The sequence below is a fragment of the Lygodium microphyllum genome, chromosome 23 (genome assembly GCF_053477565.2).
Source record: "Lygodium microphyllum isolate KBCC chromosome 23, Lygodium_microphyllum_v1.1.10, whole genome shotgun sequence".
NCBI classification, from domain to species: Eukaryota; Viridiplantae; Streptophyta; class Polypodiopsida; order Schizaeales; family Lygodiaceae; genus Lygodium; species Lygodium microphyllum.
This window is the reverse complement of record NC_141157.1, coordinates 33,554,307-33,574,166: the sequence shown is the minus strand read 5'-3', so window position 1 is coordinate 33,574,166 and position 19,860 is coordinate 33,554,307. Positions and strand designations below refer to the sequence as shown.

The 19,860-nt window shown below is 40.2% G+C and overlaps 1 protein-coding gene across 2 annotated transcripts in view; it reads right to left on the bottom strand.

Annotated features, from left to right (window-relative positions):
- Positions 1 to 19,128: 19,128 nt before the first annotated feature.
- Positions 19,129 to 19,860, bottom strand: part of PHT4;5 (phosphate transporter 4;5) — a 191,989-nt gene continuing 191,257 nt past the window's right edge. For both annotated transcript variants that reach the window (XM_087664168.1, XM_087664169.1), the window contains exons 14-15: positions 19,753 to 19,839; positions 19,129 to 19,660 (exon numbers count right to left, since the gene is read on the bottom strand). In XM_087664168.1, coding sequence (XP_087520294.1) covers positions 19,565 to 19,660; positions 19,753 to 19,839 — 183 coding nt within the window. In that variant the 3' untranslated portion in view covers positions 19,129 to 19,564. The remainder of the gene's footprint in view (positions 19,661 to 19,752; positions 19,840 to 19,860) is intronic.

Here is a 19,860-nt window from a genome sequence, read left to right as displayed (position 1 = left end):
GATGGGCACCTTTTGGATGCCATACTTAGATTCAGTTCACAGAGAAAAGCGCTCACTATGAAAGGAAAATGAGCAAAGAAAGAAGCTCACCGAGAAAGATGAATGAACAAAAAAAAAAACTGAAAAGACTAATGAAAATATATTGGGGGCACCAAAAGCTCCTGACTTTCAAAAAATTCATTATTAACTTCACAACATCTTTATCATAACTGATTTTGTTAGATTTTAAAAGTAAATAAGGACTTCGCGACTACCAAAACATGTCAGAGTTTGGAGATTTTGGCTAAAAGAGAGGAGAGAATCACGAAGTGGACTCTACTATCTCCAAAAAGGAGGAGACAAGAATACCATATTCTTGCATACATGGAAAACTCTCTTTGGCCCTTTCCCTAATCCTGTGATTAACAAAAGTGCATTTTTTGAAGCGTTTTTGGCCCTAATTATGACTGAACTAATTAAGTTATACCAAAAGATTATTGCTACTATCCACGGGGGATTCACTAGTAGTAATAAGGAGACATCACCTACGTGCAAGAAATATATGAAAATACCCCTTATCTACCCCCTATTTATGGGACCTTACCTTATAAAATATACATTTCTTCCCTTAAATAACCCCCTCCCTTACACTGACGTGGTACCATATGGTAAATCCTAGTGGACCCCTTGGGCTACTATCCTTTATCATATCATATCATGTATATACTACGTCATAATCAGGTTAAGCTAAACTAGCAAGGATCTAAATTGGGTGCTAGCTCTAACACCTAATAAAGAACTAGGTTGACATGCTTAGCCAAGTTTAGGTAATGGGATTGTGTATGGTTTTTTATATATGATATTAATCTTGCTGAATTGAATATGTTTTTAAACATATCTAAGCAAATTGAAATATCTCTTTTAGACAATATTACTTTCCTTTTATTGGTCAAGAACTAATAACTTTGTTAAAGTATACCAATAAAAGAAAAAGTACATAAAGTTGCTATACAAGTAGCATGTCGAGGAGAGTTAACACGTCTTTTTGTTGTTTTATAAAGATGTGAGAAGGTTCCATTCCCTCATACAATTGATATTTTAAAATTTGGAGTTTTAATGCAAGGTTTGCGATTCTCTAAAAGTGTATCGTAGTTCAAGTTTCTTGATGAACCTTTGAGGATCCTTTCTTTTTATCCCATGGAATTCTAAAAAGATTTGGCCATATTTTTTGTCAAAGGTCAATGGAGCTTCTTTACCACTACTGCCTTAACCCATTCCTTAGCCGCACTACTCTTTTGATGTGTTGTTGATGCCCCCCACCCTAGGCCATGTTAGAGAAAAAATTTGAAGGAAGAGAGCTAGTAATCTTCGGGCAAGAAAAGGAGTGGACTAGTCTTTGCATGGGCTAGTAGACACATGATCCTACTCCGGATTCATATGGGAGGATAACCAATGATCCCCTCACCTCTACAAGGCTCTATTGGATCGATGTTATATCTTGACAGGGCTACCTAGTTTCTATGTCAATTGCAAACAAAGGATCCTTTAGTCTATTTCCCTCTTAGATCATTGCCCTGTCCTTACCTCCCTCAATTTGAACTATTTTGACCACATAAGAATTGGATGGTTTCATGATGCTGACCTTATCCTATTCCAATTCCAACATACACAAAAAGGTATCATGGATATTTGGAGTAAATATTTTCCCTCCCAAGGAAGCCCTACTCAATCTTGGACCCAAGATCTCAAAGAGTCTCAGGATGTTTTGTAGGAATTAAAAAAAAACACTACTAAAATAAGATAGCAATGCTGGGAAAAGGCTTGTGACAAAATTGGAGTCTTGTGTTACCATGGGGGATTTGTAATTGCAAGAGTCTCTCGCATGTTCGAGTGGGCATGCCTAGAGAAGAGATAATAGAGGCTGAGAGCCTAAAAAATTCTTTAGGGATTTGGACAAGATGTTGAGGTTAAATGTTGCTGCCTAGCCACCTATATTTATGTTATACTTACTGCTCACACACCTGTACACTACAAGTGGTACTTGCCCATCACTGTCACTCTATTCTTTATTCTTATTATGACAATAGAATAGGGGAAGGTAGGTCACACATTGTGGCTTTGGACATCCCACATACGGTCTTTCTCTCTCTTCTTGCTCCAACCTCCATAGCTATTGCTTCTTGCTTCCTCTTGTGCTCTCATTCTTGCTCACTCTTTCCACCTTTTAGCTATATCAATATAAGCATTCAAGGAGCTTCATTAACATTCATTTTAGCCCATGAAGAGAGCTTCATGTGTAGCTTCCATGGCAGCCCCATCCTCATCCATTTGAGGTAATGAAATATTGGCCTTCATCTTTGCTTGTTCTTGGCATATTCCAAGGTTTAAAAGGACTTCCAAAGCATAGCGAAGTGCTCATTGAGCTTAGTAGTAGCTAGTAAAACCCTAGGATAGCCCATGTTGATTGTGCTTGATTTTTGGCTGATCTACCCTTGGCTCACTACTCATATCTCATGTAAATCATTGCTTAGGCAATTTGCAGGCAATTTGCTACCTATTGGGCACCTTCTTTAGACTCTTGGACTTTGTATTGAGCATTCTTTGAAGAGGTATCGCTTAGTGCTTCACAATTGTGGATAGACTATTGTTCACTGTTTGGGGTAGCATACACTTGATTTTTTAATACTCTAGTGATGCTTATCTAAAGAGATTTTGATGCCCAAATGATGTGTTGATGCTCGAGAAAGCTTCTTGGATCAATTAAAGCTTTTCGAAGGTTAATTGCTATTATACCCTATGGGCAGCAAACATACATAGTGAATGCTTATGTATTTGATGCCTATAGGCTCTCTAGGGATATCTATTGGCTATATGGATGCTTGCTAAACTAATTACATGCATGGTTTATGTTCTCATTGAGATTTGAGCTTTGATATTAAGCTTGGTTGCATACACTTTGTAGTGGCTATTTGCTTCAATGATTTTCCACTTTCAAGCTTGGTTACCCTATTGGATGTATATGCTCCTGGATATATGTTTGATGTATCTTGGGTTCCTTGATGCTTTGAAATTTATGAGCTTGATTTTCTCGTTGCCTATCCCAGTTTGAGTGGGAGTACTTTTGAAATTTTATTTGGGAGATTGGACTCTTGAGTCAGTGTGGGAGACTCTTATATGCTCATTGGTTTATTTATGCATACACTATCTTTGCAAACATTGATGATTGTGGGCTGATTTAGATTTGATTTGATGCCCAATACTTACTCTTATTAGACATGTTGTCAATGTGGTGGATACATGCTATGTTTATGTACATGAGCTTCATTGTTCATATGCAGCAAGTTTGGTTGCAGTTTGTTGGATCTCCCTGTTGCTTGAGAGATCTATTATGTACAGCTTATGTACATGGTTACCCTATTGGTTGAGATGCATCTATGTACTTGACATACTTTGGTTCTTTGATAATACTTGGTACTTGGAGGCTTATGCTCATTCTTGTACACTACTAGTTGTATTTTCAACTTGGTTGCTATTTGGAATTCCCTCATAGTAGTGAAGCTTTGTATTTTTGGTTATTTTATTGCAATTGCATACTCTTTTACTACAATTTTATGGATAGTAGTGCTAAAGTTTTGAGACACTTTATTGAGAGCAGACACTTGGTTTGAGCACTTTAGTGTATGTATTTTGTGAATAGCTATGAGATAACTATACATTGTATTGCATCTTGCCTCTTGCATTTAGCTTTAGGTTGATTTTGGGGCTATTTTATTGTTATAAAAATAGTCTATTCACTTTTTTCTTTATAGTCATAATGGCATTTGCTTCAAGTGCTTCTAGGGGTAGTGCCATTTTCAACATAAACAAGTTGGATGGCAATAACTTCAACTATGGTTCAAAAGAAGAAAATTAGACCAATTAAGGCTAAAGGGATAAAGCTTAAAGAGTATGATGTGGAAGCTTGGGCAGATCTTAATGAGCTATGCAAGTCCACATTTATCTTGTCTTTGTCAAAGAAGGTTTAGTTTAATGTCATTGAGATTGAGGGTGGTGCCTAGGAGTTATGGGAGAAAATACACAATCTTTATGATAAGAAAATTTTTGCTTCGCAATTTTATTGGCTTAAGACACTCATTGAGCCTTGTATCAAGAAATGCAATGCTATGTCTTCTCATTTGAATATATAAATCTTGAGACTTGGGTTATGTTCTTGGGAAAATGTCATGGCTATGTTCTTGCTTATCACTCTTCCTAAGTCTTGGGATAGTTTTCACATTGTTATAAGTACTATTGCTCATACAAATGGATTTAAGCTCAAAGATGTAGAGCGTGCCTTGCTTACTAAGTAAGTAAATAGAAAGAATATTGATGTAGCTTATGCATCCCATACACTCATTGTTAGAGGTTGTAATGATGGCAGACATGGTAATGACTACCGTGGTAGAGATACATAGAAGGGCAACTAGATCTTGTGGGCAGGATCATGATAAATCATGTGGCCCCAAGTCCTCTCTTATTACTATTGTAGGCAATAGAGCCATATTCGATTGCAGTGCCATAAAATGCACAAAGATAGGAGAGATAAAGGCAAGGGAAAAGTGTTAGATAATGCTAAGATTATGGATAATTCTAGCATGCAAAGTCTACTTTCAAGATTGAGGAGATAAATGCATTGGAGTACAATTTTAATGAGCATATTTTGGTTGCTTCTTCATCTGATGTCCAAGTGATTGATACTCAATCATCTTTCTCTAATACTTGATTACTCGATTTTGGGGCTTCATTTCATGTGTCTCCACATTGTGTCTGGTTCTATACCTATCATCCTATGTTAAGTTTTGTGAGATTGGGAGATGATCATGTTTGTGATACTGTTGGCATTGATGATGTTCTTTTGTAGCTTACTACTTGTACTTCATTTGTTTTGCATGGGGTACATTATATGTTGGTTTTGACTAAAAACCTTATCTCTAAGGAGAGTCAGATGATGCTACATATCATGTTTTCCTTAGTGATTTTGCATGGAAAACCACTTGTCGCAACCTCATCTTGGCTAGAGGTGCCAAGACAATCAATCTTTATCCCTTGTATTTGACACTACCGATCATGTTTTGGTTATGACTGACCTTTCACATATATCTCTTTGGCATCACTATCTTGGGCATATGTTCCTCAAAGGAATGAAAGTCTTGACTCATTTGCAATACATCTCGTCCTTGGAATTTTCATGTTTTGATTTGTGAGATAATTGTTTATATGGAACACAGACTCGTAACACACATAAAAAGTCTAGCACTATGTGCACATGTGAGCCTTTGGATCTTATGCATTTGGATGTTTGTGGTCCCATGCCCTATCAGTCCTTGGGTGGTGCAAAGTACTTCATTACATTCATTGATGATAAGTCACTTAAGGTCTAGGCATATCCCATAAAGTAGAAGCTAGAGGTTCTGCCTACTTTTCAATGCTTTCATGCTATGATTGAGAACTAGTCTCATGTGCTTTTGAGAAGCTTTTGGTGAGAGAGGTATTAAGCATTCAATGATTAAACCTTACATCCCACCCTAGAATGGTGTTGCAAAGTGCATGAGTAGGACTATTCAAGAAAGAGTCCATAGTATACTTGGTTAGGCAAGCTTAGCACATACATTTTGGATAGCGGTAGTTAATACTGATGTTCACTTAATTAATAGATCCATGTGCATTGCTCTTAGTGGTAGAGTTACAGGAGGAAGTATGGTTTAGGAAACCTCCCTCAGATGGCCATTTTGCAAGTTTTTAGATGTGAGGCATTCTACCATATTCCCAAAGACAAATGCACCAAGCTAGATCCAAAGTTTATCAAATGCATCTTTCTTGGATATGGCGATGCATGTGATGTACTATCACCTTTGGGATTTGTAGGCTCAAAAGGTTATTCATAGCCATGATGCTATCTTTCATGAGGGCAAGATGCATAAGCAACTAGAGCAAATGATTGAGGTGTGTAGGTTGACCTTTTAGGAGGAGCCTCTTGTATTACTATACCATCGGCCCTAGTTAGCGGCCCTAGTTAGATAGCACGTAGCTTCTAATGATGTAATGCCCAAGATTCACTTATCGTGCAAGATCATGATGTTGGTCAAAGAGGATAGGATGTACATGTCCTTAATTAGTCTTGAGACACTCTACTAGAGCTTTGCATTCTTGTGATCATTATGAGCCCTTTATGCATTATGTCATGGTGGTAGATTTTGCTGAACTCCTTACTTATGAGAAAGCTATGCATAGAGGTGATAGTGACACTTGGGATAGCGTCATACAGTGTGAATTTGATTCACTGTAGAAGAATCATACAACCTTGACATCCCACCCCAAGATGGGATTGTAGAGTGCATGAGTAGGTGAGTAGGACTATTCAAGAAAGAGCTCATTGCTTAGTCAAGCAAGCTTACCACATACATTTTGGGCTGAGGTAGTTAGTTGTGCTATTCACTTGATTCATAGATCCTCGTGTACTACTCTTGGTAGTAGAGTTATAGACTCAGATATGGTCCAATAAATCTTCCTTATATGCTCATTTTGCAAGTCTTTGGATGTGAGATATTCTTCCATATTTCCAAACACAAATGCACTAAGCTGGATCCAAAGTTCATCGAATGCATCTTTCTTGGATATAGTGATGTAGTGAGATGGAAGGTTACAACTCAATTAAATAGGAAAGGTATGTCTACGTGGGGGGACTTACATGACTTTAATTGTCGGCTATAGGGTGGGAAAATCAAAGCTAAGTTTAGACTCAATGCATGGGATCTTCAATTGATTAATGCAAGGAAAGACTATTGGGTTGAGTCCAATCCCAAAATTGTTTAGTGTAATCTGGAGGTAGTATTCATAAATGCTGTTGGTCAATGTAAGCTAAACTTTTCCTGTTGCCTACTCTCCCCTCTAGCAACACAACTTTGATTGTGAAATTAAATAACACGTGGTTTATCCAATGGGAAATTAGACAATGAGAATATATATTTCTACAAATCTAGTTCCCATGCATGCAGCTAAGGATCTCCTATCTCATGTGCCTTCTTTTGCACAAAAATCTATGGACCCAAGCGAAAGAAATTAGCTTGGACCTAGGCATAGGCCTATGCCCTTGACGCGGAAACAATTCCCCACTTATTCATTGGATGCCTTGAAAATACAATTTATTTAAGTTGGTTGTACACAATTACTTGGACATATCATCCCTACTCCTTCAGTTGGGAGGAGTTGTTATTAGGGAAAGCTAATGGTTTACCACCCCTTCTTTTGATATGCATCAGAGGCCTCTATCTTTGACATATTTGGATTGCAAGAATGCAAAGTTTCTATGGAGAATGTTATTGGTAATTCTAGGAGTCTAACTTTAGACTTTTACTCTTGTAGATTCTTCACATTGTTAGGGATTGCCAAAAAATTAGTGGAAATTGAAATTAAATGATCGCTGCAAAAATTGAGAAAGGAAAGAGAACTCCATCTTTGCAAGAGTGTGCTTGGAAGTGATAGTTGAAGACTTCTTAACTTGGGTTAGGGAGGAACATGAGGAAGAGGAATCCATCACCTTGAAGAAATTTAGATTTCATGAAGAGTGTAGAATCCAGATGAAAAAGCGGGAGACATTCTTTACCAAGCACTAAAGCAAGCCTGTTTTCACCAAGAATAGCATTTTAGTTGTATAATAACCAATCCATGGGTTTGTGGTGTCCCCAAGATTGTACCCATAAGACATATTGTAAATAGATCTGGATCCATGGTTTTGTTTAGAGAATGGTAAACAGATACTAGAGTCACCAAATGTGACATTTCTATCTCAATGTCTTTATTGTTAACTTGTGAAAGGTTATATACCCTATCCTTGGAAATTTCCATGATCTTATTGCTAATATAATTTCATGCTTACTCCTTAAAAAAATACATGACAAAGTTTTCATCACTTCTTTCTATCTTGGGCACTGTGTTGTACTCTCAAAGTTTTATCAAGTGAATGGAGGAACATGATAGATCACATTGGTGACAAAGCCCAAAAATGAATATCCAAGACTTGAAGATGGCACTAGCTTGAAAAAATTTCTTGAAAATCTATAGTCCTAGAGTTATTTAGACATTAGATAATCAAAATGTCAAGTATCCAAGATCATCTGAGAGTCTCTAGCAAGAGACAATGACAATATACAATGATGATTTACTTTTGTGGGAGAAGTTCACATTGCTCCATCTATGAGCACCCAAGTCTTTATCAACAGTTTAGTTCTTCTTCAACAATAACTTTAACAATAATGAGGCATTGTGCTTTTAATGTCTAGGCTTAGTATTCAATCTTGAACATGCACACTTCAATGCACAACTTCACTCTTTGGGCCAAAATTACTATATGTAGTTAGTCGTAGTCACCCTTTACTACAGTACCGGCAATATTATCTATATCATTAGCAAGGCATGATCACTAGGACCATTACTGCATTAGAGCTACTTTATTAGGACCATCCCAATATCTCATATCTACCTTTGATAAGAGAGCCATGGGATTGGTGCTCATATGAGAGGAAGATAATGTTAACATGAAATGGGGAAGGCAACACCTAAGAAGGTCAATGATAATCAAAGCACAAGTGACATAATTACTTTTGGAGCTTCATTGTATTACTTTTGGATACTTGTATTATTTTTGTACATCATCTACACATTATTATCATGGTTGTGTTATTTTATAAAAGCATGGCTCATGCCCATGCACATTGTATCATCTCCCACACTTGTATTTATCACACCATAATTGTTGTGTGGTTTGAGTACATGGAAATGAAATTAGAATAGCATTGGCTAGGTCTAATTAGGCTAAGGCAGAAGCATGCTTCAAGGATTAACTAGCATGGACCGTACAAAGTGGGTAGAACACAGAAAAGAGGGTATAAGCCCTAATTTACAGTTGTGAAAGCCCTAAAACACAAAGTGGGATGCAAGCCCTAAAACATAAAGTGGGGTACAAACTCTAAAACGCAAATTGGGTGCCACCCTAAAGAAGTGACCTAATTTGAACCTAATCTTGGTTTATATTAGAATGTGAGGTTTTAATTATATTTAGCATTTGTGTATACCAATGTTGCGAAAGCTCTGACAATGTAACTATTGAAGCTTACTATTCACTTCTTCTATTCTATCATCTTCTCTTCATGGTTGAGAGTAAGATTGAGAGTAAGATTGAGAGTTGTGTTGAGTGAGAGACTGAGGATACTATATATATTATGTTTTTTCTTTTCTTATTCTTATTCTTTCCACCCATGGTAAGAGGCTTGGGTTTAGAAGTGTGTGAGATTATGAGGTTTCGAGAGTGAGGTATCCAACGTAGTGAAGCTCTTCTTCATCTTTTTTCTTTCCTTCTTCTTCTCCATCTTTTCGTATCATCATTGGTGTACTTGGTGGTGGATGCAAAGGAGTGATATCATTAGACTATATTGCTTGGGTCATGGAACCATCTTTCAGTCTTGAAGCTTTTGGACTACAATGCGAGAAGGTAAGTTGGTGAGTTTACTATGCCCCAAAGCTAGTCTTGTGTTCTTGTTTTCTTAGGTTATAAAGAATATAAGATTAGTTAGAATAGAAGATCGAGAACACAAGGTGACAGATTGACACAAAAGTGAGTTATAACTTTTGAAAGAATAGAGATCTATCCAATATCTCGACTGTTTTATGTTTAGTTCAACATTTTGGTTTTGTTGCTGAGATAGAGGGCAATGCATTCATTGAGATTCTCACACTCTAATGTGTGGTGGAATTAGAGGCTTATCTGCTTGAGTATGATAGGATTGTTAGAATATCGATCGTCCATACTCGTGACTTGCATCCTCTAAAATAGATGTAGCTAGGTTAGGAATATCGAATTGGAAAGAACCAATTTGTTGGATTGAGATTATAAAGTTTAGATTTGTTAGAGTAGAAGAAAACAAAAGCTCAAACTGAAAAATACAGTAAAACTTAGAGAAATGATGCAAAAACACAAAAATGTAGAAATGCATTATACTTGACATGCTTTTTTGTTGGTTATGTGTATATTGAAGTGAAAACAACACAAAATCTACAAAACACAATGCAAAACTCAAAACTCAAACTCTTCTTATTAAACAAACCATGTGACATTATTGTGGATTGAAGATTCATCATGCTTGTAACTTTTGTTTGATTGTGTGTGCATTGAAGTGAAAAGAATACAGAGACACAAAACGTAGAACACAAAACTCAAAACTCAACCCTTCTTGGTTGAATAATCTCTTCGTTAATATTGTAGATGCATCTTCTTGTTATGGGTGATTGATTGTGTGTGCATTCAAGGAAGAAAATTGATAAAAACTCAAAAAGCGCAAAACTCGAAATGCAAAAAACACACAAGTCGAATCCGCCTCGAACAATTTGTGTGACACTATTATGGATTGAAATACACTATGCTTATCATAATTGTTTGGTTGTATGTGCATTGAAGGAAAGGAAGTGATAAAAACACAAAAAATATAAAACTCACAATGCAAGAATAAAATACACGTACATTTTTTTTTCATTGTTAGGTTGGTCGTTGCTTCTTTTCATATGTTGAGTTGGTTAATAACTTTTGGTCCTTATTATTTGCTTTCATTCCGATTGACACCCTCTCTTGTTGCATTGTCATATACATCTCTACATCCACACTTTTCGTTCCCACGCACACAACAATTGCACTCCCACACTACACTTACACAATACTCCACTCCCACCCTACTTGACTTCCACACTAACCCTTCTTACACACTACTCCTCGTCGATATCCATCTTTTGCACTATTGCATGTAGCACTTTATTCTTGCATGTAGAGTTCAATCATACTCACTACTTACACTCACACCTACTCCTACACAATACACTTATTCTCTACTTGCACTTGCACGCACTCATTCCCTACTTGCTTCCTGCTCATCTCACTCACTCACTCCCTCCCTATTCCTCTCTTGTCTCTCATCACTATCTCTTGTGTACAAGCTCTTGTCTCTTATCTCAACCTCTCATCCACTACCTCATGTCTCTTGTCTCAAACTCTCATCCACTATATCTCGTTCACAAGCTCTCCACTTTCGTCTTAACCTCTCATCCACTCCTTCTTGTCCACAAGTTGCCATGTCAACTACTAATCTCTCGTCTACAAGCTCTTGTCTCTTATCACAACCACTCACCCACTAGCTCGTCTCTCATCCACAAGCTATCATCCATTAGCTCTCATCTCTTGTCTCTCATCCACTAACAATGGACAAAAAATTGTAGAAACATTTTGGCACATTGATCACAAGAGCCAACAAACATAGAGCTCCAAGGCCTAGAAACATATGACCCCAAGCTAGGCACAAAGATATATCAAAGAAAACCCAATGACAATTGCACCTAGTGCAAGAGCAAAGAGAAGGATACTAAGTCAAGAATTTGAGGAGACAAAATTGAATGATAAGAGCTTGAAGAGAGAAGATTAAAAGACCAAAGAAAAATTAAGAAGCCTTGAGGTTTGCAAGAGAAGAGGGAGACATAAGACAAGACCACACAAGAACTTAACCTCATAAAAAGAGTCATGAGTTTTATTTGGCCATTAAGAGCTTGATACTTAGCTACCATGCTTAATAGAAGATCAGATTGCGAAGTCTGTAAAGCCCAAAACCTTGAGTCAACTAAGAGTACATTCCCATCCGATTGTCCATTGACAAATCATAGAGCTAGCAGCAACACAAGGCCATAGCCATGTATGCCAAGGCAGTAATGAGGTGGCACGGATGTGTATTGAGGCTTGGCACTACCCTGCTGACCCATACCCCACTGACCCATGTTGAGAAGGATTTGGTGTTGAGGAGGCACATCCCTTGCTACCTATACGTCATTGATGCCTTCCCCTGGCCCACCAACCTATTGTTGCAATAATGGTGATCCTATTCGATGACCAACTCTTGATGCAGTAAGCAACCTCACATGCACATGCTTCCCGGATCCACTAATCCTCCTTTCCTCTCATCCGATTTCCACACAGCATGGTTGGGATGGGATTTTGATATGTTTAATACGAACATTACGTGACACGAAGTGCAGGAAAAGCGAGCACCTCTATTCTTGTTTTTGTTAGTGCACTCTCCACTATATATGTGTATCCCTATAGGAGTATTGGTGGTTGTAGGTGGCTCGGGGCACTTTTTACTCCCCCTAAGGGAGGTTTTTTCCCCCAGGCTAATAATAGCCCATGTGACCTCATCAGGAGGCTAGGGGCAGTATTAGCACTAGTGCCTATTATGCACAAATCCCTAATCTAGGGTTGTGTGCTTATGATTGAGGTGTATCTTTTTGATGATGTACTTTTTCCCGTCACGTAACTTTAGCTCACTCTTGCTTCCCTCACTCTGTGTGTACTTTCTTGCTTCTTCATTTGGTATCAGAGCCATCCCATCACTCCCGTGAGCATCCCATCGCGTACCCTCAGCTCGTGAGCTTCATATCGACTCAAGACATTCTGGAATTGACAGGAACTGCTGCAAAACAGGCCGCCGCCACTCTTTTCAGCATATGGGAGGTTGTACCTTCGATTTGGTCGCGGGAATCAGCACCAGACTCTCACACGTGTGGTCGCGCTCAGTTCTAGACCTGCAGTCGCCCCCTGTCGAGGGTCTTTGAAAGCTTCTACAGCCTCATACACATGCTCAAGACAGCCTACAAGCTGATAAGCTCAGGCGCGCACAGTTTTAGAACAGTTTCGAGGTCATTCTCAGCCTGTTCAGGTCAAATCGACAGGGAAAATAGCTCCAGGAGCTGTTTCGCCAGATCGCGCCTCGTTAACAGGGCTGTACAGACCTGTACATGCTGTGTCGACACTTGATTCAGTCATTAAATCAACCCAGTATCACTTCCGATTGAGCGCACTGCTGAAAACAGCTTCCAGAAGCAATAAACAGTTCAATTTTGATCTGTTCCAGCTTGTATTTGCAGCGCAGCAGTGATTAACAACCTGTGGGTTTGTGAAAACGACTGTATTTGCTGTTACCAGCTCTCCCGTGACTTGTGGGTTCTCCCGAGGACCGATACAAGTGTGAAAAATTGGGGCTTTTGCCACCAGGGTGTTGCTGTAGCTGATTTTATGCATTGGGCAGCGTGTACGCAACAATTGTGATCAGATTTACCCTTCCAATCAAGGGGCTTTTCGACATTTCTTGTGTGTATGCCTTGTTTACACTTGGTACAACAAGATTGTGCCTATCCACTCAGGAATTGAGTGAGAAATTGGGGGATTTTATGCTTTATTGTGGTGCAGCAGAACAGGAACACTGTGTGACAGTGTGTGTGGATGCTATGCTCTCAATTTGAACACTGAGAAGGGATTACAGTTTTGGGACAGATTTGTATGCATTGACATTGCCCTTATGCAGTGGGACAGAGTAAAGCAAGTGATTGTGTCTAAATCTCGGAAGAGATATTTTGTTTTGGGATTTTCCTTTTATTTTTCTTTCAGGTGATTCTTGTGCAATACACCCTACGCAATGGGCAAGGATGGTGTGTTGGATTTGCTCTCTGTTGAGAACAAGCTTGATGGGAGCTCCAACTACCCACTGTGGTCATATATGATGAACCACATACTAGTGGCACACGGGTTTAGCAAGATTGTGGAGGGTTCAGAACCTCGTCCTGGCTCTCGTGTGACCTCAGACATGGATGAGGACTCCACTAGTACCACTGGCAGAAGAGGTATTCCAGCTCCACCCCCAGCTCCCACCACAGATGCACAGCAGAAGTGGGATGAGAGGGATGCTAAAGCACATGCTATGATAGCATTGTCGGTCAAAGTTGCGCTTATACCTCACATACGGTCTTGTAAGTCCGCTAAGGAGGCATGGGACACCCTGGCTAACCTTTATCAGGTACGCAATGAAGCCAGGGTAGCCTATCTTAAAAGGCAGCTTGATCATTTAGTGATGCATGAAGGAGAGACTATGGATAGCTTCATTACCAAGCTTAAGGACTTGCGTGAGCAGTTGATTTCCTTAGGGGAAGACATGACAGATGGATCTATGGTCACTGTAATGCTGAATGGTATTCCTGAGTCTTATCAGGCTCTTGCTTCTACATTGAGGTTAATCATGCAAGGGAATCCTGATTCCTTTCGCTTTGACAACCTAGTGCAGATACTATTGCAGGAGGAACAGTCAAGAGAAAACAGGAGCATACTTCAGCAGGGTGATCAGGCCTTCATGGCAAGTCAAAAGGGCAAGGGTAAAGCTGTGTCTGGGGCTGCATATAAACCAAAAACAGCAGCCAACCAGCCAACTGTCAGTGGGGAAAAAGATGAAAATCAGCCCAAGAAAAAGGGGAAATGTCATTATTGCAGGAAACCGGGTCACTATATTGGTGAATGCCGGAAAAGAATTGCAAAAGAGAAGGAAAAGGGCACAAAGAAGGAAGCAAATGTAGCACAGGCAAATGCATCTAGTGCAGAGAAGAAGGAGACAGCCAATTTGTCCATTGTCTCGCATGGAGACGAGGACTTTGATGATAAGTGGGCTTGTACAGTATCATGCTCGTACAACCCTTCTATGCACACTACAGATGAATCATGCCTCTCTGTGACCTCTCAGGAGGATTGGTATTTTGACTCAGGTGCTAGTAAGCACATTACCTCACAGAGGAATTTATTTTCAGTTTTTGATGCTACCTCCGAGAGAGGTACAGTTACATGTGCCAATAACTCCGCTTATGCTATACAAGGAGTTGGCAAGATTGTACTTACAGCCACACAAGGTGGATCTTTTACACTCACAGATGTACTTTATGTTCCAGGAATCCAGAAGAATCTCCTTTCCGTCCCTGCTATTGCCATGGGAGGACTTGAGGTGACATTTTCTGGAAGGAAATGCACAGTGCATGACCTTTCTGATGAGGGTTGCATTGTTGCAACAGGTACTTTATGTCGTGGGTTGTATAGATTGGATCACTACAGGGCTGGAGTACATGATGCTTGTGCTGTGATTACTAGTGATCAGTTGGCCATTGCTGAGCTGTGGCATGCCAGGATGGGCCACCTACACTTCAGGGGTTTACAGAGATTGCAGGCACATTCTATGGTGGAGGACATGCCACCCATACAGTTACCCTCCCGTCATGTGTGCGAGGGATGCATATTGGGCAAAATGCACAGGACCCCAGTGCCTAAGTTGTCCACATATGGGGCTGCCAGGAAATTGCAGCTCGTTCATTCAGATGTTTGCGGTCCTATGAGGACCAAGTCCATAGGTGGCTGTGCATACTTCGTTACATTCATTGATGATTTTACATGCTACTCTTGGGTTTATGGACTGAGGCATAAATCGGAGGTGGAAGCACGGTTCAAAGACTTTATTTTGTTGCAGGAGAATCAGACACAGGAAAAGGTTGCCACCCTTCGTACCGATCGAGGGGGGGAATACATGTCTCATACTTTTCATGCTTTCTTGGCAAGCAAGGGTATTGCCCATCAGTGCACTGTGCCATACACACCCCAGCAGAATGGTAAAGCTGAAAGGTTCAACCGTACTGTGATGGAAATGGCCAGATGCATGCTTAAGGGGAAGGGCCTCCCTAACAAATTTTGGATGGAAGCACTGCAGTGCAGCAATTATGTGCTGAATAGGTGCCCAAAGAAAGCTTTGCAGAAGTATGAGATGACTCCATTTGAGATGTGGACCGGCAGGAAGCCTTCTGTCAAAGGCTTCAAGGTTTTTGGATGCTTGAGTTATGCCTTAGTGCCACAGCATCAGAGGGGTAAGTTGGATGACAAGGCTGTAAGATGCATTTTTGTTGGTTATAGCAGTGAAAGCAAGGGCTATCGGCTGTACCATCCTGGTACACAGAAGATTCTAACCAGCAGAGATGTTACATTTGCAGAGGAGCAGAATTTTGATTGGTCTACGCTCCGTAGGCAACCAGAAATTTACAGTCATGATGTCTTCGAATTGCTCCTGCCCCAGGAGGGAAGAAGTGCAGCCACAAATTTACCACGGGTTGTTGACATTGTGGGGCCTGTAGCAGATGCAATTCAGCCCCAAAATCAGCTCGGTACAGCTGGTATACAGCCAGCAACAAATGTTATTGATCCTACTGGTGCAGCTCATGATTTAGTACAGTCACAGGCTGATTTGCCACAGCCATCATCCGAGCACATGGCAGTCCCTGAAGTGTCCAGACGGGTGCCTAGGTGGTTGCTAGATACATTGCGGGACAGCCACATTGATGTTCCTTTGCCTACCAGGACAAGATCCCGCCGTGCTCATGGGATGAGTATTGATTATCATGCATGTGAGGGCACATACAGTGAGGATGGACCCACTCAGGTGGATGAGCCTGTCTCTTTTGAGGAGGCAGCAGAAGACCCAAATTGGATGCAGGCCATGCAATCAGAATATGATAGCATCATGAAGAATGAGACATGGTATCTGACAGACTTGCCTCTAGGTAAGAAGGCCATAGGGGTTAAGTGGGTGTATAAAATCAAACGGAATGCAGATGGCACAGTGTCACGCTACAAAGCCCGTTTGGTTGCAAAAGGGTATGCTCAGGAGAAGGGCATAGATTATGATGAGACATTTGCACCCACGTCTCGCATGACCACAGTCAGATGCATGATTGCCTTGGCTGGTCAGTTTGGATGGACTATCCATCAGTTGGACATTACTACAGCTTTCCTGAATGGTGATATCCATGAGGAAGTTTATGTACAGCAGCCCACTGGCTTTAGAGTTAGGGGGCAGGAAGCCAAAGTTTGCAGATTGCAGAAGGCTCTATATGGGTTGAAACAGTCCCCTAGAGCATGGTATGAGAAGATTGATTCTTACTTGGCTTCCCAAGGCTTTCTGAAGAGTTCAGCTGAGAGCACTCTATATGTCAAGAGTGCAGAGGATATGTTTCTGATTTTAGTTCTATATGTTGATGACATGCTGCTCACGGGGCCACAGAAAGTGCATATTGCAGCTTTTAAAGCTGAATTACAGCACCGCTTTGAAATGTCAGATCTTGGTCCGTTGTATTACTATTTGGGTATACAGTTTATGCAGACATCAGGGGGCATATATTTGCAGCAATCTATGTATATTCAGAAATTGCTACAGAAGTTTTCCTTTCAGGATTGCAAACCGGTTGCCACTCCCGTGGAATCAGGTGTAAAGTTGAGTCTTGAGGATGCAGGAGAACTTTTTGATGCCACTGTATATAAGCAGGCTGTTGGATCATTACTGTATTTATGCAACACTCGGCCAGACATACAGTATGGGGTATCCGTATTGAGCAGATTTATGCACTGTCCAGGCACAAAACATTGGCAGGCTGTGAAGAGAATATTTAGATATCTCCAGGGTACTATGCATCTTGGATTGTTTTACCCCAGGGGGGATGCTTCATGCTTGCAGGGCTACAGTGATTCAGACTGGGCAGGAGATTATGACACAAGGGTGTCCACTTCCGGTTATTGTTTCTTTTTGGGTGATGCATGCATTTCATGGCTCAGTAAGAAGCAACCTACGGTGGCCACTAGCAGTTGTGAGGCAGAGTACAGGGCTGCTTTCACAGGCACAGTTGAGTGTGTTTGGCTCAGGAGGCTTTATGCAGATCTTGGATTGGAGCAGCATGCTTCTACATCCATTCTCACTGACAGTATGAGTGCTTTGGCTGTAGCCAAGAACCCTGTGTTTCATGCTCGCACGAAGCACATAGAGGTACATTACCATTATGTCAGAGAGAGACTCGCAGCAGGAGAGATATGCTTGTCTCACGTGTCTACACACGATAATGTAGCTGATATTTTCACCAAGGCACTACCACGTGATAAGTTCGAGGCTTTTCGACAGCTCTTAAACTTAATCCCATTACCTGGTGATTAAGCTACATACCCTGTAACATGTGTACATACACCACACATCACTCCAGGGGGGTTTGTTAGTGCACTCTCCACTATATATGTACTTTCTTGCTTCTTCAGTTTTATTCTTGGCACATAGTTTTGTTTTGAAGAGAGAGAAGTTATAAAAACTAATTTTCAAAAAAAAAAAGGGGAAAAAAGATAAGTAAGAAGTGACCTTTAGTTGAATGTGCAACAAGTAGTTAAAGGTTTCAATCTACTACCTTAGTATCAATATAAGTGATGTATTCTCACCCTTCAATCTACTACCTTAGTATCAATATAAGTGATGTATTCTCACCCTTCAATTTGATCCTCCTTGTGTAGAGCTTGAATAGAAATGGACTAATCTAGGCTTTGGATATTCTTAAAGATTTGTTCCTTTAAGAACTTCAAAAGTTCCTACAATCTCTAAATGTTCGAATTTGACTCCAACACATCATGAAGTCTAAGGTAGTCTTACAACCATTTCTGTCGAGACCACCTCAAGAATGTACTCAAAGCACAATTGATCTACCAAAAGTCTATGGTTGGGACAAGTCTCCACCAAAGATATCTTGGGCGGTAAGAGTCCAAAGTCCAAGCAGCATGTGGCACGAACAGTTCTCGAGTAAAGCATAGTCTCTGCATAGTTTGAAACATTGAAGGTTTTGGCCACATCCATTTGCGTCAGCGTCATCAAGACCTTCATGCTGGGTATGCTTAGCTTACTCAATAGCAATAGCAATCAAAGTGTTGCCTTTGTTCTTGTTCATTTCTCTTTGAGAAACAAAGCCATGTCGGCTTGGATGCAATCCTCTATTCAAAATACCTTTGATTCTATAAACTCTCACGTTAGCAATGAGCTTATAGGATCAATGGCATTTTGCACAGTTTGAGATATATAAATCTTGTTGCACTGTATCAAAGGCTTTGGCCACATGATTTGCAAAATCAAGACATCCTGTCAGGTATACTTAGCATACTTAATAGCAATCAAAGTGTTGGTTCAATTCTCAATTATTTGGCTTAAATTGAGGAATGAAGCCATATTGTCTTGAATTACATCCTCTATGCGGAATATCTCTAATTCTATGAACTATCATTTCAGCAATGAGCTTTTATACCACCCATCCCCCTTCTCTTCTCACTGTATATTTCTAATATAAGAGTGCATTTTCCTTTTGTGATGTTGATTGGGCCTTTGACTTGTGCTCACAAATAACACCAATTTTTTGGGAAGAATCTACTAGGTGTCATAGGAATGTCATGATTTTGAAGAAAATAGATTGTGCTGTACAGTATCCTTTACAGTCCTGTCAATCCTGGAGTATCAAACCTTTGAGAATTGAAGAGTGTCACCTGTACTTCTTCAGAATGAATCACACCAAACTGTTCTTCAAATTATCCTGAATGGGGCCCTTTCAAAACTGGGTCCCTTGTTGCATCTCAGGTGTTTATGTAGCAGAAAGTGGCTTCCTTTGCATGTAACTTGTATAATGTACTAAGGACCATCCTGGACAAGGGATCCTTTTTGCTGCTTTGCATCTCTTTTGACATGGATTGAATGCCAAACTTTGGGCATCAAGCAATCAAGCACAATGTATTCTCTCTGATGCACCATTTTAAGGGGAAATATCGCTTGCTCGTTATATGCTCTACATGGTGATCCGCATTTCTGTTCTACTTGTCGAAGTCTTGAGGTTCACTGCTTGCATGGGTATTCCACACAATTGCACCTGTAATCCAAAAAAAGATACAGGGAGCAAAAAGCGCCAGCTGTATCGGAGCAAGTTGCAAGTACTGATCACTCAAGGAGAGAGTTCTTGTGTAAATATGATGCTTGAGCAACCACAAGTTTGTTGACTTACTGTCCATGAATGGGTTTCATCAAGTAGACGACCTGTCAAGTATACACCAAGAATTCCTGGAATGGCTCCTGCAGTATTTGTAATGCCCTGGTGACAGGCAGGAGGGCA